Below are 14,755 nucleotides of genomic sequence, written 5' to 3'. Positions count from 1 at the left end.
TCTATTGTATATATCATCACTGGAGATGATAGGACAGGAGGTCCCAGAAAAGAGTGTGGGTCCTGAACTCATCTGCCTGCAGTCCAGAGCCTTATCCAGTGAAGATATTTTGAAAATTATTTAACCATGAGCAGCTGATATCCATCAAGCAAAAATATGCCAGAGTCCCATTTAAAAAAAAAAAAAAACACTCTACTATCATCCTTTTTAAAACCAAAAGTTCTGTTTCAACATTTGATATGTTTCCCTTGTCGTGTTTTAAAATATGCTTTGGATTTATAATTTTTCACTGGATAGCAACTTTTTGGGAATACAAATTTCAGCAAAAATGTTGTAATTAGAGTAGTTTGGTTTCATGACATTTTTATTTTTCAGGTTCTGAGTCCATGTACACTGCATTTTCAGTTTACATTTTTTTTGCAAAGTTAATAATGTTTACTTTGATATTGGTACTCATTCATAACCAAAGTCACACTGCTGGCAAAAAGTATAATAAAGGCATCCTGATAAATGTCACTGCAGGGGTGATGGGGATGTATAAAATGTGTGATTTTCATTTGATGGATAAAAATACTGCTTTGTAAAGACAGCCAGAATACAGCATGTGTCATTGTGGTCTTGAGTTAAGTGAGCCAGCCATTCCAGGTGATCTTGGAATCATGTTGTCCAACAGTTTTGTCACTCTCCAACAATGATCCATACTGTAGTAGACATTGTAATAGACATTATAACAGACAGTGGGTTCATGCGTGCATTGAACATGGCATTTGGAAATCTCTTAGGTTTGAGAATAAGTATGTCTGTGTTCTTTTCGGAGGCGAAATTCCCATGTGTAAAGTGATGCTTATATCATAACAATTACAAACAATGATGAAGAGAAGATTTGACAGTATATGATTCCCTAATAAGGACTGAAATGTGTAAGTTTGCGTACATGTGTATGACAATCTAACTTTCTACTGTGTATCGACAGGTTCTGACTGAGAATTCTTATTTTACAATCCATCCCTTGTATGTCGCTGGCACATTCTTCAGAGAAAAACACAGGATACTGGTTCACAATCTGAAGTGAAAGGAAACTGTTGGTAAATGCAAGCTGAAGAAGAGCCAGTGGTAGGGCATTAGTCAGTCTTTGTGCAGAAGGTTTTGCTAGCTGACAGTAAAACCCTCGTTGGTCCGCTTGTCTCGAATGGAGCACAGCAAGTCAGACACCATCCCCTCGAGCCCAAAGGCTGGTTCCCAGCCCCAGTCTCTCCTGGCATTGGAGTCATCAAATCTCACAGGCCAGCTGTCAGCTGCAAATTAACAGGCAAGATGACCACGTTAATAGTACCATATTAGTTTTAAGCTTTTAATATCACTCCTGTAACTACTTTCAAAATGAAAATGTCATAGAATGAGGTTTATGAATGTTGTAACCACTGTTAGCAAGTAATCTGTTATAATATTAATTGGCTTTTAGTCATCAACCATTGTTCTCCAATGCCAAAGAAGAGTGTCAGTCATGACAAACTTCAAACAGGCATTTTTAATTGAGCCAGTGTGATGAACGCATTCATCACCTCACTTAGGTTTTACATCACTGGTGTGAAGCCATACCGATTGTCTGGCGGACAGTGTCTGGATTGTAGGTAACCCTGAGGTGTGGGAGATGCTTGCGGATTTCTAGGGCCACCTCCTCTGGAGTGAAGCTCATGGCAGCTATGTTGTAAGTACGCAGTGATAGCTGGCACTCTGGAGCCTGCATGAACTCTACTGTGGCACGGTGGCAGTCAGCGATATGCATCATGGGGAGACGAGTGTCAGGTCGCAGGTAGCACTCGTGGTGACCTGTGCTCAGAGCATCATGGAAGATTTGAACTGCATAGTCTGGGGAGACAAAGGTCCGGAGATCTTAGTCTGTACAGTGACTTCCAGCTTATTGCAGTGTATTTATGCAGAAAATCTGGAGTCGCACTGAGTGATGATAAAGGGTAAAATAATCAAACAAAATCCCAGCTGGCAGAAGCCCAACGTTAACAAGGGCAATGATGTAGCACTTAATGACTTAATTTGATGTATTTTCCTAGAGGGAAGGGGGGAGATGAAAGGTCAATAGTTCATTTGTAAAGACGACAATATATAGGACTAAGTTCCCTATGACAATGCAATTAACGGCCAGTATCAACATCTTTTTTTCTTTCATCTGAGACAATGATATATGAACTTGTCAGGTGAAAAAAATACCTGTTGTTCCTCCACCAGGAGGTGTGTTGACTGATATCACGCCAGGGTAACGTAGGCAGCGGAAGTCCAAGCCGTATTTATGATGGAGATACTAGAGAAACAAAAAGCTTCTTCATACTGACATTTGGCAGCTGATGTATACTACTGTGTTGATGTGTGCATTTCAGTCTTACCTCCCCCATCAGTTCACCATGCACTTTAGACACGCCATAGATGGTTCGAGGGCGTTGGACACAGAGGTCAGGGGCCGGGTCACGTGGAGAGGAGGGACCAAATGCTCCAATGGTGCTGGGCACAAAGAGGCGAAGGCAGTTCTCTAAAGCCAAGTCTAGAACATTGTGTAAACCTGGATGGGAAGCAGGAGATCAGAGAGAAGCCGCTTCTAACCTTTATGATATGTAAACTATGTAAACTCTTTGAATATTCAAGCAGACCTGTGATGTTGATCTTTCGTGCCAAAGCCACATTAGCTTCACCCACAGCACTCAGCAGAGCGCTATAGTGGACCAGCCAAGTAATACGATTATTTACAATCAGTTCTCTGAGGTGTTTGTAGTCCAACACATCAGCGTACACAAATGGGCCTAACTCGAGAAGAATTAGATATCAAGAGAGTTATTGAAAAGGAAAAAGTTGTACATTAAAGTGTAAGACAATATAGACTGTGCTGTTGAAATAGACCACAAAATGTCCAAAAACTTGAATCAGATCTTTCATACCGCTGGCGAAAACATGAGGTGGAGGCTTCTTGATGTCTGACAGGATCACATTCTCTGTTCCATACAGTTTTCTAGACATTAATGTAGATATAATCACACTCAAAATCACAATCAAAGTTTTCAACTAGCTTTAAGGTGTCAGGAATTTCTGCACATCTAACCTCAGCATCTGTGCAAGTCCCACTCCTAACTGCCCCAGACCACCTGCACACATACAGTTCAATATTTTATCAGTCTATAGAAAACAAACATAAAAAACATTTATATCTTTATACTAGTCAAAGTATCCAGGTCAAAAAACATGAAAGCTTTTGTTTGTGTCAAAGCATTATTCCAGAAGAAAAAGAGACTCCAGGCTATTATTCTCCTGTCTTTTATGTCACTAACACTATCTGTGCACACCCTATTGTGATGAATCAAAATGGGGCTCTGCTGCAAGTGCACATTGAAAACAACATGAAAAAAGCAGCACATCTGTGGTGCTCTGCACATGGTGACGATTTCACACAACTGAATTTTCTTTCTAATACTCCAATATTCAGTAAAAATGACCACAAGAATGTGCCTGAGAATGTTCAGATCAACTCTCAGTTTTACTTTTGTTCACAAAAGCCCATAAGCAAGGCGGTCGTTCTTTACTGTAACTGCACTTAGGTCAGTATCAAAAAAACATGGTTGATTCAGTGATAGTGATAAAAAACAATGAGTTTGGGCAACTCTGGAAATTGGTATAACCTGTGATGAGGACGCGTGGGTTTTCCTGAGGACATCTGGGGTTGTAGGTCTCTTGGCTGTTCCACTTGCTCATCTGCCTGGGCAAAGAACTGAAGCTGCGACCCGGGTAACTCCGCACCCTGCTGAGACAGCCTCGGCAAAACAGGCCCAGCAACGCCGCAGTGGGCCCACACACCCGAACACCAGGTTGCATGTCCAGTAATAGCCCTTAGAAAAATTACCAGACCAAACTGTTACACTGAACTTCTTCACCTTGATAAGGATGAATGGGGATCAAATATGTTGTTCTCCCATATTAAATAAAACAAAGAAGGAAAAATACATTACCTGTGTGCAAATTCAGAAATCCCAGACAGCTAATATTTGATCCAAAACCAACAGACTCAAGTTAGTAAATCCAGAACTATTCCTCAAAACGTAATCAAGAAATAAGAGCTTATATGATGGCATTTAGGTGTCAAAATTAAAAGATTACCATCCGATTGGTCACCTCCTCAATTCACCCAGTAACTACTGGATAAATATGCAGATGGAGAGTGTCATGCTGGGCTATGTGGTTCTTGTCCACTATATGTAATCACTGTGGCTTGTGGCTCCTGAATGAACAGGACTACAGTCTCCAGCTTGCAAAGCTCCGTGTGTGCAAACATGCTGACTTGCTGTGCACAGGGATTTGCATTGTGAAGAGTGTTTAGCTGAGCTTAACAGGACTGGGAGGTGTGTTTGTTATCTAGCCTTGCTCTATTGATAATATCTATGTGATCATATATCATAAAATCATTATTTATACTATTAGTCCATCTATCCTCAGAGCAGACTATCATTAGTGGAAAAAAAACACTCAGTTGTTTTAAAAATGTAGAAATTATTAAACATAGAACAGAAAACAATAGCCTCATTATGTTTATTGACATCAGAAGCCACTACGTGAATGTGCAGCCAGGGGAAGGGAACAACTAAACAGCTAGTTTTTCTGTCAAAAACCAACAGCGCTCATTTAAGACAGGAAGAGGATTTCTCATTATCAAAGTGTATTTTACTTCATTTGTATCTATATAGTACCAATTAACAGTAAAATGTCATCACAAAATGTTAATACAAAGCAAAAATGGTGGTTTACGTAACTAAACTAAAGCGTATTTCCCAAAATGTCCTTTAAATGATACCAAGAGACTGTTTTTTTTTTTCTATTAGAACTTTTATAAAAAGGGTAAAAATAGACTTTACATTAAAACACAGTAGGTGCATTGCAAATTGGTCACATTCCTCTTTAAACATGTTCATACTGTAGGTGTGTCAGTTGAGTGCTAACTTCCCCCACTCAATGACCATGTTCCTTATTTCCTCCTGTACTTCTTCAAGGTGACGAGTCTGCGGGGTCCACCTCAGAAAAAAACCTGGGGGTCAAATCAAAGCAGCAACGCTTGAATAATAATTCAACAAAGTCGAATAATACAGAGAGATGCTGATGCTCATGATGAGTCAAAAAGAGTAGGATTGAACACATACATGCAGCAATAAAAAAAAACCTCACTTTTCCAGAGCTGCAGGGATTGAGGGTGAACTGAGGGCCAGATTGCCAGCTCAGTGGGTTCATACAGAGGGTTTGAGTAGATATCTCTTTCTGTGGGCCTCAGCAGGGCCTGGAACAAACAGTAAGTCTTTTCCTTAACTCCTAGAGCAGACCTGGATGAGAGAATTCGTTTAAAACAAAGATGATTTTTATATGACAGTCTCTATGAAGTCATAAACTGTGACTGTGATTAGTAGGCTGACCTTTCCTGATCACTGTTACACAGAAAAGTGCCGTAATCAGAGGCATAGACTTCAGTGGCCAGTCTCAGGAGCAGCGCCTCAGAGAAACCCAGTGCCAGGGGGAACTGACGCCACAGCTGCCAGACACAGTCCAGCAGCAGCAGGAAGACCGGAGACTCCTGCTGGAGACGGGCATGGGAATAGGCTGAGTGGGCACATCGCTGCTGGAACGGGTGTCCTGCCTGCACAGAAGACCCGTTATACAGCATCCATAAACACACCTCCGCTTCTTCTTGACGGGCAAAGTCAGTACCCATAAAATGCAAAAATGTGTTAAAATCCCTTTGGTGCCTGTCGAATGCAAAACAGCTTAAGCAACTATGAACAAAAGATGAGAAGCATATTCTATTCAATCTGTGACCAATACATGCAGCAGAGTGAATATGACCATTTCTGAAGGCAATTCCCGCCTGCAGTGGACTGTGGGGCAATAAGACATTTTGTCATAACTAGATGTGGACATTGTGCCAAAATTACTTTTTTTGTCGAGACAACAACTTCTCAAAGGAGAGAGAGAGAGAGAGAGAGAGAGAGAGAGAGAGAAAGAGAGAGAATAAAATGCAGAAACCGCCAGTAATCTGCTGTACATGGTGTGCATGTTCTACAAGGTGAGCAGTTGTAAAAAATGACTCAGGTCCAATGGAAGAACTTTAATCTGCTAATGATCAAAATATTCTTATCTTTCCTAATGGTCTTTCTGCACGTCTCCACCGGGATTTTGTACCACTTTTCTTCAGTAATGAGAGCCTTTGTGGGGGTTAGAGAGATTCCTTGTCTTCACTTTGGTCTTTAGTTCCCTCCACAGATTCCCAATAGGCTTCTGATCTGGACTCTCGCTCAGTTTGCTACATTGGCTTTAAATTTCGGATCTCTATTTATCCATGGAGACCCGCCTTGAGCAATGTCTGCTGGAGAGTCTGCCTTAAGATGTTGGTGCAAGGATTATTCAGAGTCATAAGAATGGCTTTGGTGGTCCTTGAGACCTGGACTATCTTTAAAAAAGGAGACTACATTAAGATTCTGGAGTAAAACATCAGACAATCTGCAGAACTGAATTGGAAAAACTGAAACAGAAAAAGTTCAATAATCCCAAAGGACAGCTTGAATTGCTGAAGTGTACTAGACACCAATAGAAGTGTTAAAGTAATAAAAAATAAAGAGGTAGTTCGACTATGCTTCAGTATTTCCATCCTAAAGGTGTCCACTTTTCTAACATAGAGTGAGAGATTACTGAGGAGGGCAGGAATAACTTTTCTGTACCGATTGCTATGATAGCGGAGCTGAAGAAGCCTCTAACTGAAGAGACTTTGTTGTTTTGTAAGTACACAGTGTAAAGGATATGCTGCGTTATCTATTGCGTTACATTTATTCTACATCAGCTGCAGGGGTATCAGCGGAGTCTCCATCACAGAGCTAGCCTTCTTCATCAGTTACTTCAGAGTCTTTGTCAGTGACGCTGATGCTGTTGCCCCAAAAGATGGCTGCAAAGCAAATGGCATCCTTCACCACAGACTTATAGAAGAAACGTAACATCTTGCTTCAAACATTAAAGAACCTAAGGCTCCTTAGTAAGAGGAGAGTGCACCGTCCCCAGCACAGTGCAGTGCTCTGTTTCCAATCCAGTCTGTTGCTGATGTAAACACCTTGTTATCACAAGTCCTCCACCTCTTCTCCAAGAATGGGAATTGAGTACATCTTATTTCTTTTCCTCTTTAAATCTGCCATCTTCTCCTTTGTCTGGAAAAACTTTTACAAACTTGGCCTTTGAGAGCATTGGATCTTCCAACATGAAAGTGGTTGTAAATGAATAGTACAGACAAAGTAAAGGCCAACAGAGAAAAGTATGCACGTTTGGTGGAGGCCCATACAAAGTCCACATTTTAATCCCATCCAGAACCAGTGAGAGAAATAAAGATTACAAGGGTGATGGAAAAGAAACCCTCCAGGAGATCATTGTAGAAAAGAAGTGGTCCAAAATCTCAGCGAGGCAAAATAACCAGAGATGCAAACTTACCACAAAGACATACAAATAATTAGTCAAAGCAATCTTAAAGCTACAAAACAACCGCAAACAGACTAAACAGCTACAAAGACATTCAACATTACCTCAATAAAACACAAAATGACAGCCAAGACACTCGAAACAACCACAAAGAGAATCAAATAACCAAAATGTTCTCATTTTTTAAACAACAAAATAGAATTGCATATAAATAAATTTAATTAAATTGGAATTCAATAATACTTTAATAGTCCCTGAATGGAATTTAAAACTATATTTATATAACTATAAAAATATATCAAAATGATGCTAAGAAATCATTAAAACTTTCTAAACAACAATAAAGAGACTCAAAATGACTGTATATGGAAAGAATAAAGACCAAAAAGACAAACTAATAACTTCACAAAGAAACCGATTTCTATGTGTTAGAGACTAATAAATCTGATTTTTTAAACTGTTTCACGTATTCTGACCTAAATCAGACAGCTATATTTGCTTCTTGCTTACTTGGTGAGCGTCTGTCGGATCAAATTAAATCATTTTCATCTCATCAGCATCAAAGGACTCAGATAAATTAAGCGGGGCATCTGAGGGGAAGCCCACAGTGTCTGACCTTGGAAATCCCTCATCTAAACTTATGTCTTTGCATTGTGTCTCTAAAAGAACATATTGATTAAATAAAAATGGGCACAACTTTATAAGATACAATTATATTTATGAGGAAACAAGGATGAAAAGTTTATATATTATTTTCTTAAGTCAGAGGAAGTTTGATTGCTCTATTTGTAAAGTGTGTACATTTTCTATATATATATATATTTTTTTTTAAGTTGAATAGGTTTGTGCAAAAATAGATCTCACAATGTTCTCACACATCAACTATAGAACCTCACCTCTACCCATTCTCTCTCCAGGAGACCCAGAAAGCCCTCCAATGTGCGACAACATGGGTCCATAATGAGCTGAGCCAGAGTGCTGATAAGCAAAGAACAGTCTGTGCCCTCAGAGCCATGAACCAGAGCTGAATGACCGTCCCTGGACAGAAACACTTGTCATACTATACTGTTGGAAAAGCCACACATGCATTCAGTCATGCAGGGAATTTTAAAGATGCCCTCATATCCTTTCACAGCCTTTGCTTGAGGTATTATTCTGAATTTCTTGGTAAAAGGTGAATCAAGTAGTAATATTATTATTATCTCAACATACTTATTACTTATTACACAGCTGTAATCCCATCACAGAGACATGCTGGGTGCATTCTTACCTTTCCACACATTCGGCCAACAGGCCAGCTGTTGACAGAGCAGTCTGGACGTGAGACAGCCACTTTGAATTCTCAAGCTTACTGAGCCAGCGGTCCATGTTGTGGGACTCATCTCTGCAAGCCTCCACCAGTTTAATCAGACTCTCCTGGAGTGCCTTCCCCCTGTTGAGAAGTGTGGGAAGTTATCTCAAAGGGCAGGATCAGTGTAATCAACAGAAAACAAAATGCACTTTCTTGTTCTTTCTTTAAACGCCTACTTTTCCATCTGTCTGTGCAGCCTCTTCCAGCCGTCATAGCATGATTTAGACTCAAACCCTCCACCCATCATACGGGCCTGTTGAACCTGCTGACTGGAGCGGGTGTCTATAATGTAACCTTTGTCTGACCCGTCAATCACAGCCTGGAGGAGGAGTTCATCTTCCTTGCAGCGCTTCCTGTTTGCTCCCGTCAGCGGCTGACTGCTGCGCATGATAACCTGAAAAGTTGTTGTCCAGTTAGCAAAGATCAGTGACGTGTGGAGGTATGATGGCTCCAGCCACACTCTGCTTAAATAACATACTGGCACACTCTCACCTCATCTGTCCTCTTAAGAAAATCTTAAGTTTCAGCCACAAACATTATATTCAACATCAACTTTGTTTGGAATTATTTTAACCCCTACAATATTGATTATGGAGTGCACACATAGCAACACTGAAAGGTTATGACTACATTCTTGTTCTGTAATTAAGTTCTGTTTCTTTGGTGTGACTGAGGGCTGAGAGCCGTGAAATCTTGAAGCAAGCTGCTCAGACCATACCATGTACAACTGGACTACAGATGGGTGCTTATGGTTTAGTTAGTTTGTGCTTATATTTGGTTATTGATATTCATATTGTTTTGTTTTGGCCAAACCATTATATAAATTTCCCCCAAGTGTTATTGTGTTAGGTCATATTTACTCTGATTTACTGGGTGTTTGGTTAAACACTTAAGTTATCCATTTGTTGCTCTTTTTTTCAATTTTTTAAATAAAAACCCATTTATAACATATTTTCCTGTTTCCTCATTGCCTGACTGCTTGGTCCCAAACAGGCTGCCAGCGGTGAATATTAAAACAGCTCACCATGCCATTCTTCCTGTGATAGTAGCACAAGACAGGGAAGCGCCCACCCTGTCTAAATTTGGCCACCTTCTTCAGAGTGTCATCATCAATACTGTTTGGGACAATGACTGCTGGAGGATAGGAGGGACACACAGAGTAATCTCTGTTCACGCTGCTCAGTCTCCACCTTTCGTGCTGCGAACAGAGAGCGGATGATGGAGTCACAAATCACTAAAGTAACAGCAGACTCTAGACGGATGTCTTAAACAGAGCAGCTGTTTCTTCCATTTCTACCTTTATGCTCAGCTAAGTATTACAGCAGAAGCTTCATTACCATATTACCATATTCCGCAAAAAGGTGACATTTCTTTATTGGTTTGTTATGCAAAACCCCAACTGAAAAAAGTTTGAACGCTGCTTAAAATGTAAACAGAACAGAATGCAATAACTTGCAAATCTCAATATTTCATTCACTAAAGGACACAGAAAACTCAAATGTTGACAGTAAACTATTGACTATCTAATGGTAAATATGACCTAATTCTAAATTTGATGGCAGGGCTATGTTTACCACTGCGTAGCTTCCATTCTTTTTTCTATTCCAATCTTGGTAACAGTCTGTAAACAGCTGGAAACTGAAGAGACCAAGTTCCATCTGACTCATTCAGCCCACCATACCATAAAAGACGCAGACATTTGAACTGAATGTTGACAAGACATATTTCCATTAGTCTGTCCACAGGACAGTTTTCCACTTCGTCTCAGTCCCCTTTAGATACACTTTGGTCCAGGGAAGCTGGCAGTGTTGCTGGATCACATTCACATATGGCTTCTTCTTTGCATGACAGAGTTTTAACCTGAATTTGTGGATGGCACGGTGAACTGTGTTCACAGAATGATTTCTGGAAGTGTTCCTGAGCCCATGCATGGATTTTCATGACATAATCATGTATGTTTTTAATGCAGAGCCATCCGAGGCTCTCTTTATGCAGAGAAATGTCTCCAGATTCTCTGGGTCTTTCGATGATTTTATGTGCAGTAGATGAATTAAGGATGACATTTTATGAAGTTTGAACCTCTGTCAATCTTTACTTCTGAGAGACTTTCTAAGGTCCTCTTTTTAAACTCAATCATGTTACTGACCTGTTGTAAATTAACCTAATTAGTCTCAACAAGTTCATCCAGCTGTTTTGCTTTCACTCAATATTTTCATTGAGTCCAGTTGCTGCCATTGAATTAAAAATGGGCTTATATTTATCATGAAATAGTAAAATAACTCAGTTTCGAAATTTGATATGTTTTCTTTTTTCGATTGTGAATAAAATATTGGCTTATGAGATTTGCAAATCAATGCATCTTTGGAATTGGGGTTGGAGTACCTAAAAGGAGTACATTACAGAAAACAGTGCTCATGAAATGCCAAGAACTCATTTGTAATCATCCCGTAGAACATTCTCACAATGAATGCTTAGTAACAATTTTGGTGCAACAAAAAAACTACTAACTAACTACTAGCTGACCAATCATCAAACACTGGGATTTGTGAGGAGGCCTTAAAGAGACAGTAGGTAAAGTGGACCATTTCAGATAGAATATTAAGGCATTTTTGATTGATCTTTTCTCGGATCTCCAGAGAAATTTTCTACAAAAACAAAACAGGCGCCTTGACCACATCCTAGAATTTCTTTGAGAACCACTAAGTGTCACACTTTACAATTTGTAGTTCCAAACTACCCAAAACTTCACAACTCGTATGGAAGGAGCAGGAGTCAGAAGAACAGAAATGTGTAGACTTGCCAAATCTAATCAGTTTCTTCTGGACAGTAAGCAGGCAACTCTGGTGGAAAGTACAGACGTCCCACCTATTTTAAGAATACTGTGCCCATGAAAACATGCAACAATGCTGTCCTCAGGGCCCAACCCCTCACCATAGCAACATGCTATTCCCAGAAAAAGAAATTCACAGGTTGAGCATGAATTCAAGCTGTGTCAAGCACATTCTGACGTTAAGGGAAAACAAATGAAAGCTAAGCAACAAGGATATCCTGAATGGTGACCCTTACATGCAGCCTCCCTGGCATTTTCCTGTCATTGGATCATTGTTAGAAAAAGGTTGCTTTTAAGACTTTTTGCATCAATAGGTTTTACGACAGACTCCATAACCCAACACCAGAAATGGTTACACAGGGTTTTGTTGCTTACAAGCTCCTTTGTTTGACCGTAGTATGTTTCCATAGCTGAGAGGCCCCGGTGGTTCTGTAGGTTGAGGTCAGTCGGTCTGTAAAAGAAAGGATACATCTCCGACACATTGTCCAGACAGGACAGGGTCTACAGAAAGGCACAAAGAGAATGTTACAAGTCATCAAAAGAGATTGTTATCTCAGATTTATCGCATTCAGAGAAAATATACAGAAAAAGAATCATTTCAGACAAAAAATAAATACAAAGTATCTTATCAATGTGTGATATGCTCCAGAGTTCAGTTGTGTTATGGTGTTATTTTAATACCTCAATGGAATGTGCAATGTTGAGACACTGCTCCATGCCTGGGATGTCAAGCTGGAGCACACGCAGATCTTTGCACTTGATGGTAATTGTTCCTGATGATCCTGACATCCTACATTCAAACAAATACATACACACAAAAAAACAATATCCCATGTCTGTTATTTCAACTCAAAACCCCACGTTTTGACCCTGGTTTTGACATTGGTTTGCAGGCTTGACTTGCAGCAAAAGAGGAAGGCAAACCTAATCAGCTGGGATTCTTTGCCTTCCTGACAAATGGGTGTGAAACAACTACCCACATTTACTGACTGTAAAAGTGGTTTCAGCAATGCTTTGCAAGGCTTAGAAAAGTTGTTAGTAGCGACACATAAAGTGAGCATGTGGAAGGTGACAAGACGAAAGAGTTGCTGTAATCTTGCACATAGCAGGCATATGGCAATAACAACAATGTCCAACCTTTCACTGTGGCCTGCATTAGAGAAGAAGCCGGTATAGCCCAAAAGGTTTTCCACACTGGTTAAAAAGATTTAAGAAAGTAATTAGACGTTGGATAATTCACCGGTACAGTTGTATTAGTGTGTTGATCTGTTTCACCATGCATGATAAGTTAATTATTTAAATCCAATGATTTGAGTCATTAGTATTTTAAAGCAATTCAACACAACATTCAGGCTGTTAACTTAAGTTGTCTGTGAAGTGTGACATTGTGGCAACAGATGAAACCAAGTGACTGCAGCCTAAAGGTTTGCTTTACAGTAGGCCACATGTTCGTTTTAGGGCTAACAGTTTTAGGACTAAGTGTCATAAAATTATGGCAACATTCTTTCACCAATGGGCTTCCGCTTTTTTTGTTTTCCTCCCACTCATACCTTTTCTCGATGGCATCGATGTTCCTGAGGAGCAACAAAACCTGCCGGGAGCTGCCCTCCTCCCTGTCCGAGAAGAGCAGGTGGTGGCCGGTGATGCACAGGGTCCCTCTGCTCGGCGGGTGCAGCGGCTGTCGGAGCTCAACATCCTCCACATTGGCCGTCTTGATGTGCTCAGAAAACTCCATCAGCCACCCCCCCGCGTCTAACACCAAACCCCTCCGTAGATTCACTTTTTTTTTTAACTGAAGGGGCCCTGGAATCCAAATCACTTCCTCGCCTTTCTTAAGAAAATGAAAGCTTCCTCTTCTTTACGCAGGGCTGGTCGGGCAGCTCTGCAGTCGCGCTCTGTTTGTTTGACGATAAGCAGTCTATAAATAGTAGAAGTTTCATATTTGCCTGAACATAGCCGTCCCCATCTATGGCAGCACCTTTTCACATACCCGTTGCTTAACACGACACTGCAATGGAAATTGATGCTTGAGGCGGCAAAAGACGGAAGCGCGCGTTTCCTGAGAAAAAGAAACGACGAGATGTGTCACATTTAACTGCTAAAAGTTGTGTACTCTGCAGGGGGGGAGAGAAAGCAGTATATGCAATCTACAATATATAATGCATATTAAACCGCCACTAGATGGCACCACACTCAAACACAGAAACATCTATATCAGGCATGTTTGTTACAGTCTTATTTACTTTCACAGGGAGCAACTAATCAGGTCTTTTACCCACATGTGATTTGGTTCAGCATTTTCTTTCAGTGGTTAAGTAGCTGGTCTTTGATTTCCACCTGATAAACAACTAGTGTGACCGAGAAAAATATAAGAAAGAGTACAAAAGTATAGTAGCATTTACCTTACACTTATTTAGATTCAAAATACAAAACACAGACGGCTTAAGAGAAAGATCCAGGTCATTAATTTAGATTAAACTGCTCAGTAAGATGAATTTCTTAGAGATAAAAACCAATGTGGTCAAGGGGTTTCCTCTAATCTTTTTTTAGATTAGAATCTGAATGCCTCTCCACTATGAAAAACTCCCCTGAAGTACACGTTACAAGTCTGAAGCCAGCAATCATTCATTTATATTTGGTTCCCAAGGAGCCAGATTTTGTTTAAAGTGTTCTTCTCCAGGTTTTCCTGAACTCACGGTTACCCCGGTCCTTGTACAATATTCAGAAGAATGTATTTTTTTGTTTCTCTGTGAAGCCACTTAAGACTGACCTATGAATCATTCAAGCTCCACAAACGGCCTCTAACTCAGGGGATGAACCAGTGTTGTGTCTACACATGACAGACTTCTCCAGAAACTATCTCCATGGAAGGGTGGCTGCCAATAGTTTGGAATGTCCTTCAAAAAGTCCGAAGAACCGGTCCCGCAGCCCACTTGAAGAAATCACAAGAAAGATTTTCTAACAGGACTAAGGCTGTGTTGAAAAATAAAGGTTATCACACCAGATACTAAATTTCAAGCTCATTGGAATTGTACAAACTAATTTTTTGCCTCATTTGCTGTATTTACATTTATATT

The 14,755-nt window shown here is 40.2% G+C and overlaps 2 protein-coding genes across 5 annotated transcripts; both read right to left on the bottom strand.

The window, feature by feature from the left end:
• Window positions 1–346: 346 nt before the first annotated feature.
• Window positions 347–3,942, bottom strand: tdh2 (L-threonine dehydrogenase 2). The gene is made up of 8 exons (XM_072365274.1): window positions 3,681–3,942; window positions 3,107–3,149; window positions 2,946–3,016; window positions 2,661–2,810; window positions 2,400–2,572; window positions 2,227–2,317; window positions 1,600–1,869; window positions 347–1,295 (listed from the first exon to the last, which is right to left on the bottom strand). The coding sequence occupies exons 1-8, from the start codon at window positions 3,871–3,873 to the stop codon at window positions 1,150–1,152; spliced, it is 1,137 nt and encodes a 378-aa protein (XP_072221375.1). The 5' UTR covers window positions 3,874–3,942; the 3' UTR covers window positions 347–1,149.
• A 922-nt stretch (window positions 3,943–4,864) lies between these two features.
• On the bottom strand, window positions 4,865–13,768 carry LOC140270574 (myotubularin-related protein 9). 4 transcript variants are annotated; one of them, XM_072365759.1, is made up of 11 exons: window positions 13,229–13,764; window positions 12,816–12,872; window positions 12,360–12,468; window positions 12,054–12,179; window positions 9,873–10,046; window positions 9,025–9,242; window positions 8,768–8,929; window positions 8,394–8,535; window positions 5,457–5,677; window positions 5,215–5,366; window positions 4,865–5,077 (listed from the first exon to the last, which is right to left on the bottom strand). In XM_072365759.1, the coding sequence occupies exons 1-11, from the start codon at window positions 13,411–13,413 to the stop codon at window positions 4,977–4,979; spliced, it is 1,647 nt and encodes a 548-aa protein (XP_072221860.1). In that variant the 5' UTR covers window positions 13,414–13,764; the 3' UTR covers window positions 4,865–4,976. The 4 variants fall into 4 exon arrangements, with proteins under 4 accessions (XP_072221860.1, XP_072221862.1, XP_072221861.1 ...); XM_072365761.1 differs by lacking the exon at window positions 9,873–10,046 and having other exon boundaries at window positions 13,229–13,766; XM_072365760.1 differs by lacking the exon at window positions 12,816–12,872 and having other exon boundaries at window positions 13,229–13,763.
• Between the last annotated feature and the right edge of the window lie 987 nt (window positions 13,769–14,755).

The sequence above is a fragment of the Leuresthes tenuis genome, unplaced genomic scaffold (assembly GCF_036924035.1).
Source record: "Leuresthes tenuis unplaced genomic scaffold, fLeuTen1.0.hap1 SCAF_15, whole genome shotgun sequence".
Lineage (NCBI taxonomy): Eukaryota > Metazoa > Chordata > Actinopteri > Atheriniformes > Atherinopsidae > Leuresthes > Leuresthes tenuis.
Note: the sequence above shows the minus strand (reverse complement) of the source record. Positions and strands in the feature narration are given on the sequence as shown.

Bases quoted from the DNA above. Each gene is read 5' to 3' on its own strand.
- tdh2 (XM_072365274.1), bottom strand. From the start codon at position 3,873: ATGCAACCTGGTGTTCGGGTGTGTGGGCCCACTGCGGCGTTGCTGGGC. The intron at 2,318-2,399 runs GTAAGACTGAAA...TTGTTTCTCTAG, and splicing joins ATGGTGAACTGATGGGGGAG to TATCTCCATCATAAATACGG. The intron at 1,870-2,226 runs GTATTTTTTTCA...TTGTCTCCCCAG, and splicing joins TCCTGGTGGAGGAACAACAG to ACTATGCAGTTCAAATCTTC.
- LOC140270574 (XM_072365759.1), bottom strand. From the start codon at position 13,413: ATGGAGTTTTCTGAGCACATCAAGACGGCCAATGTGGAGGATGTTGAG. The intron at 9,243-9,872 runs GTGAGCTGTTTT...ACAACTTTTCAG, and splicing joins ATCACAGGAAGAATGGCATG to GTTATCATGCGCAGCAGTCA. The intron at 8,536-8,767 runs GTAAGAATGCAC...GTTTCTGTCCAG, and splicing joins TTGGCCGAATGTGTGGAAAG to GGACGGTCATTCAGCTCTGG.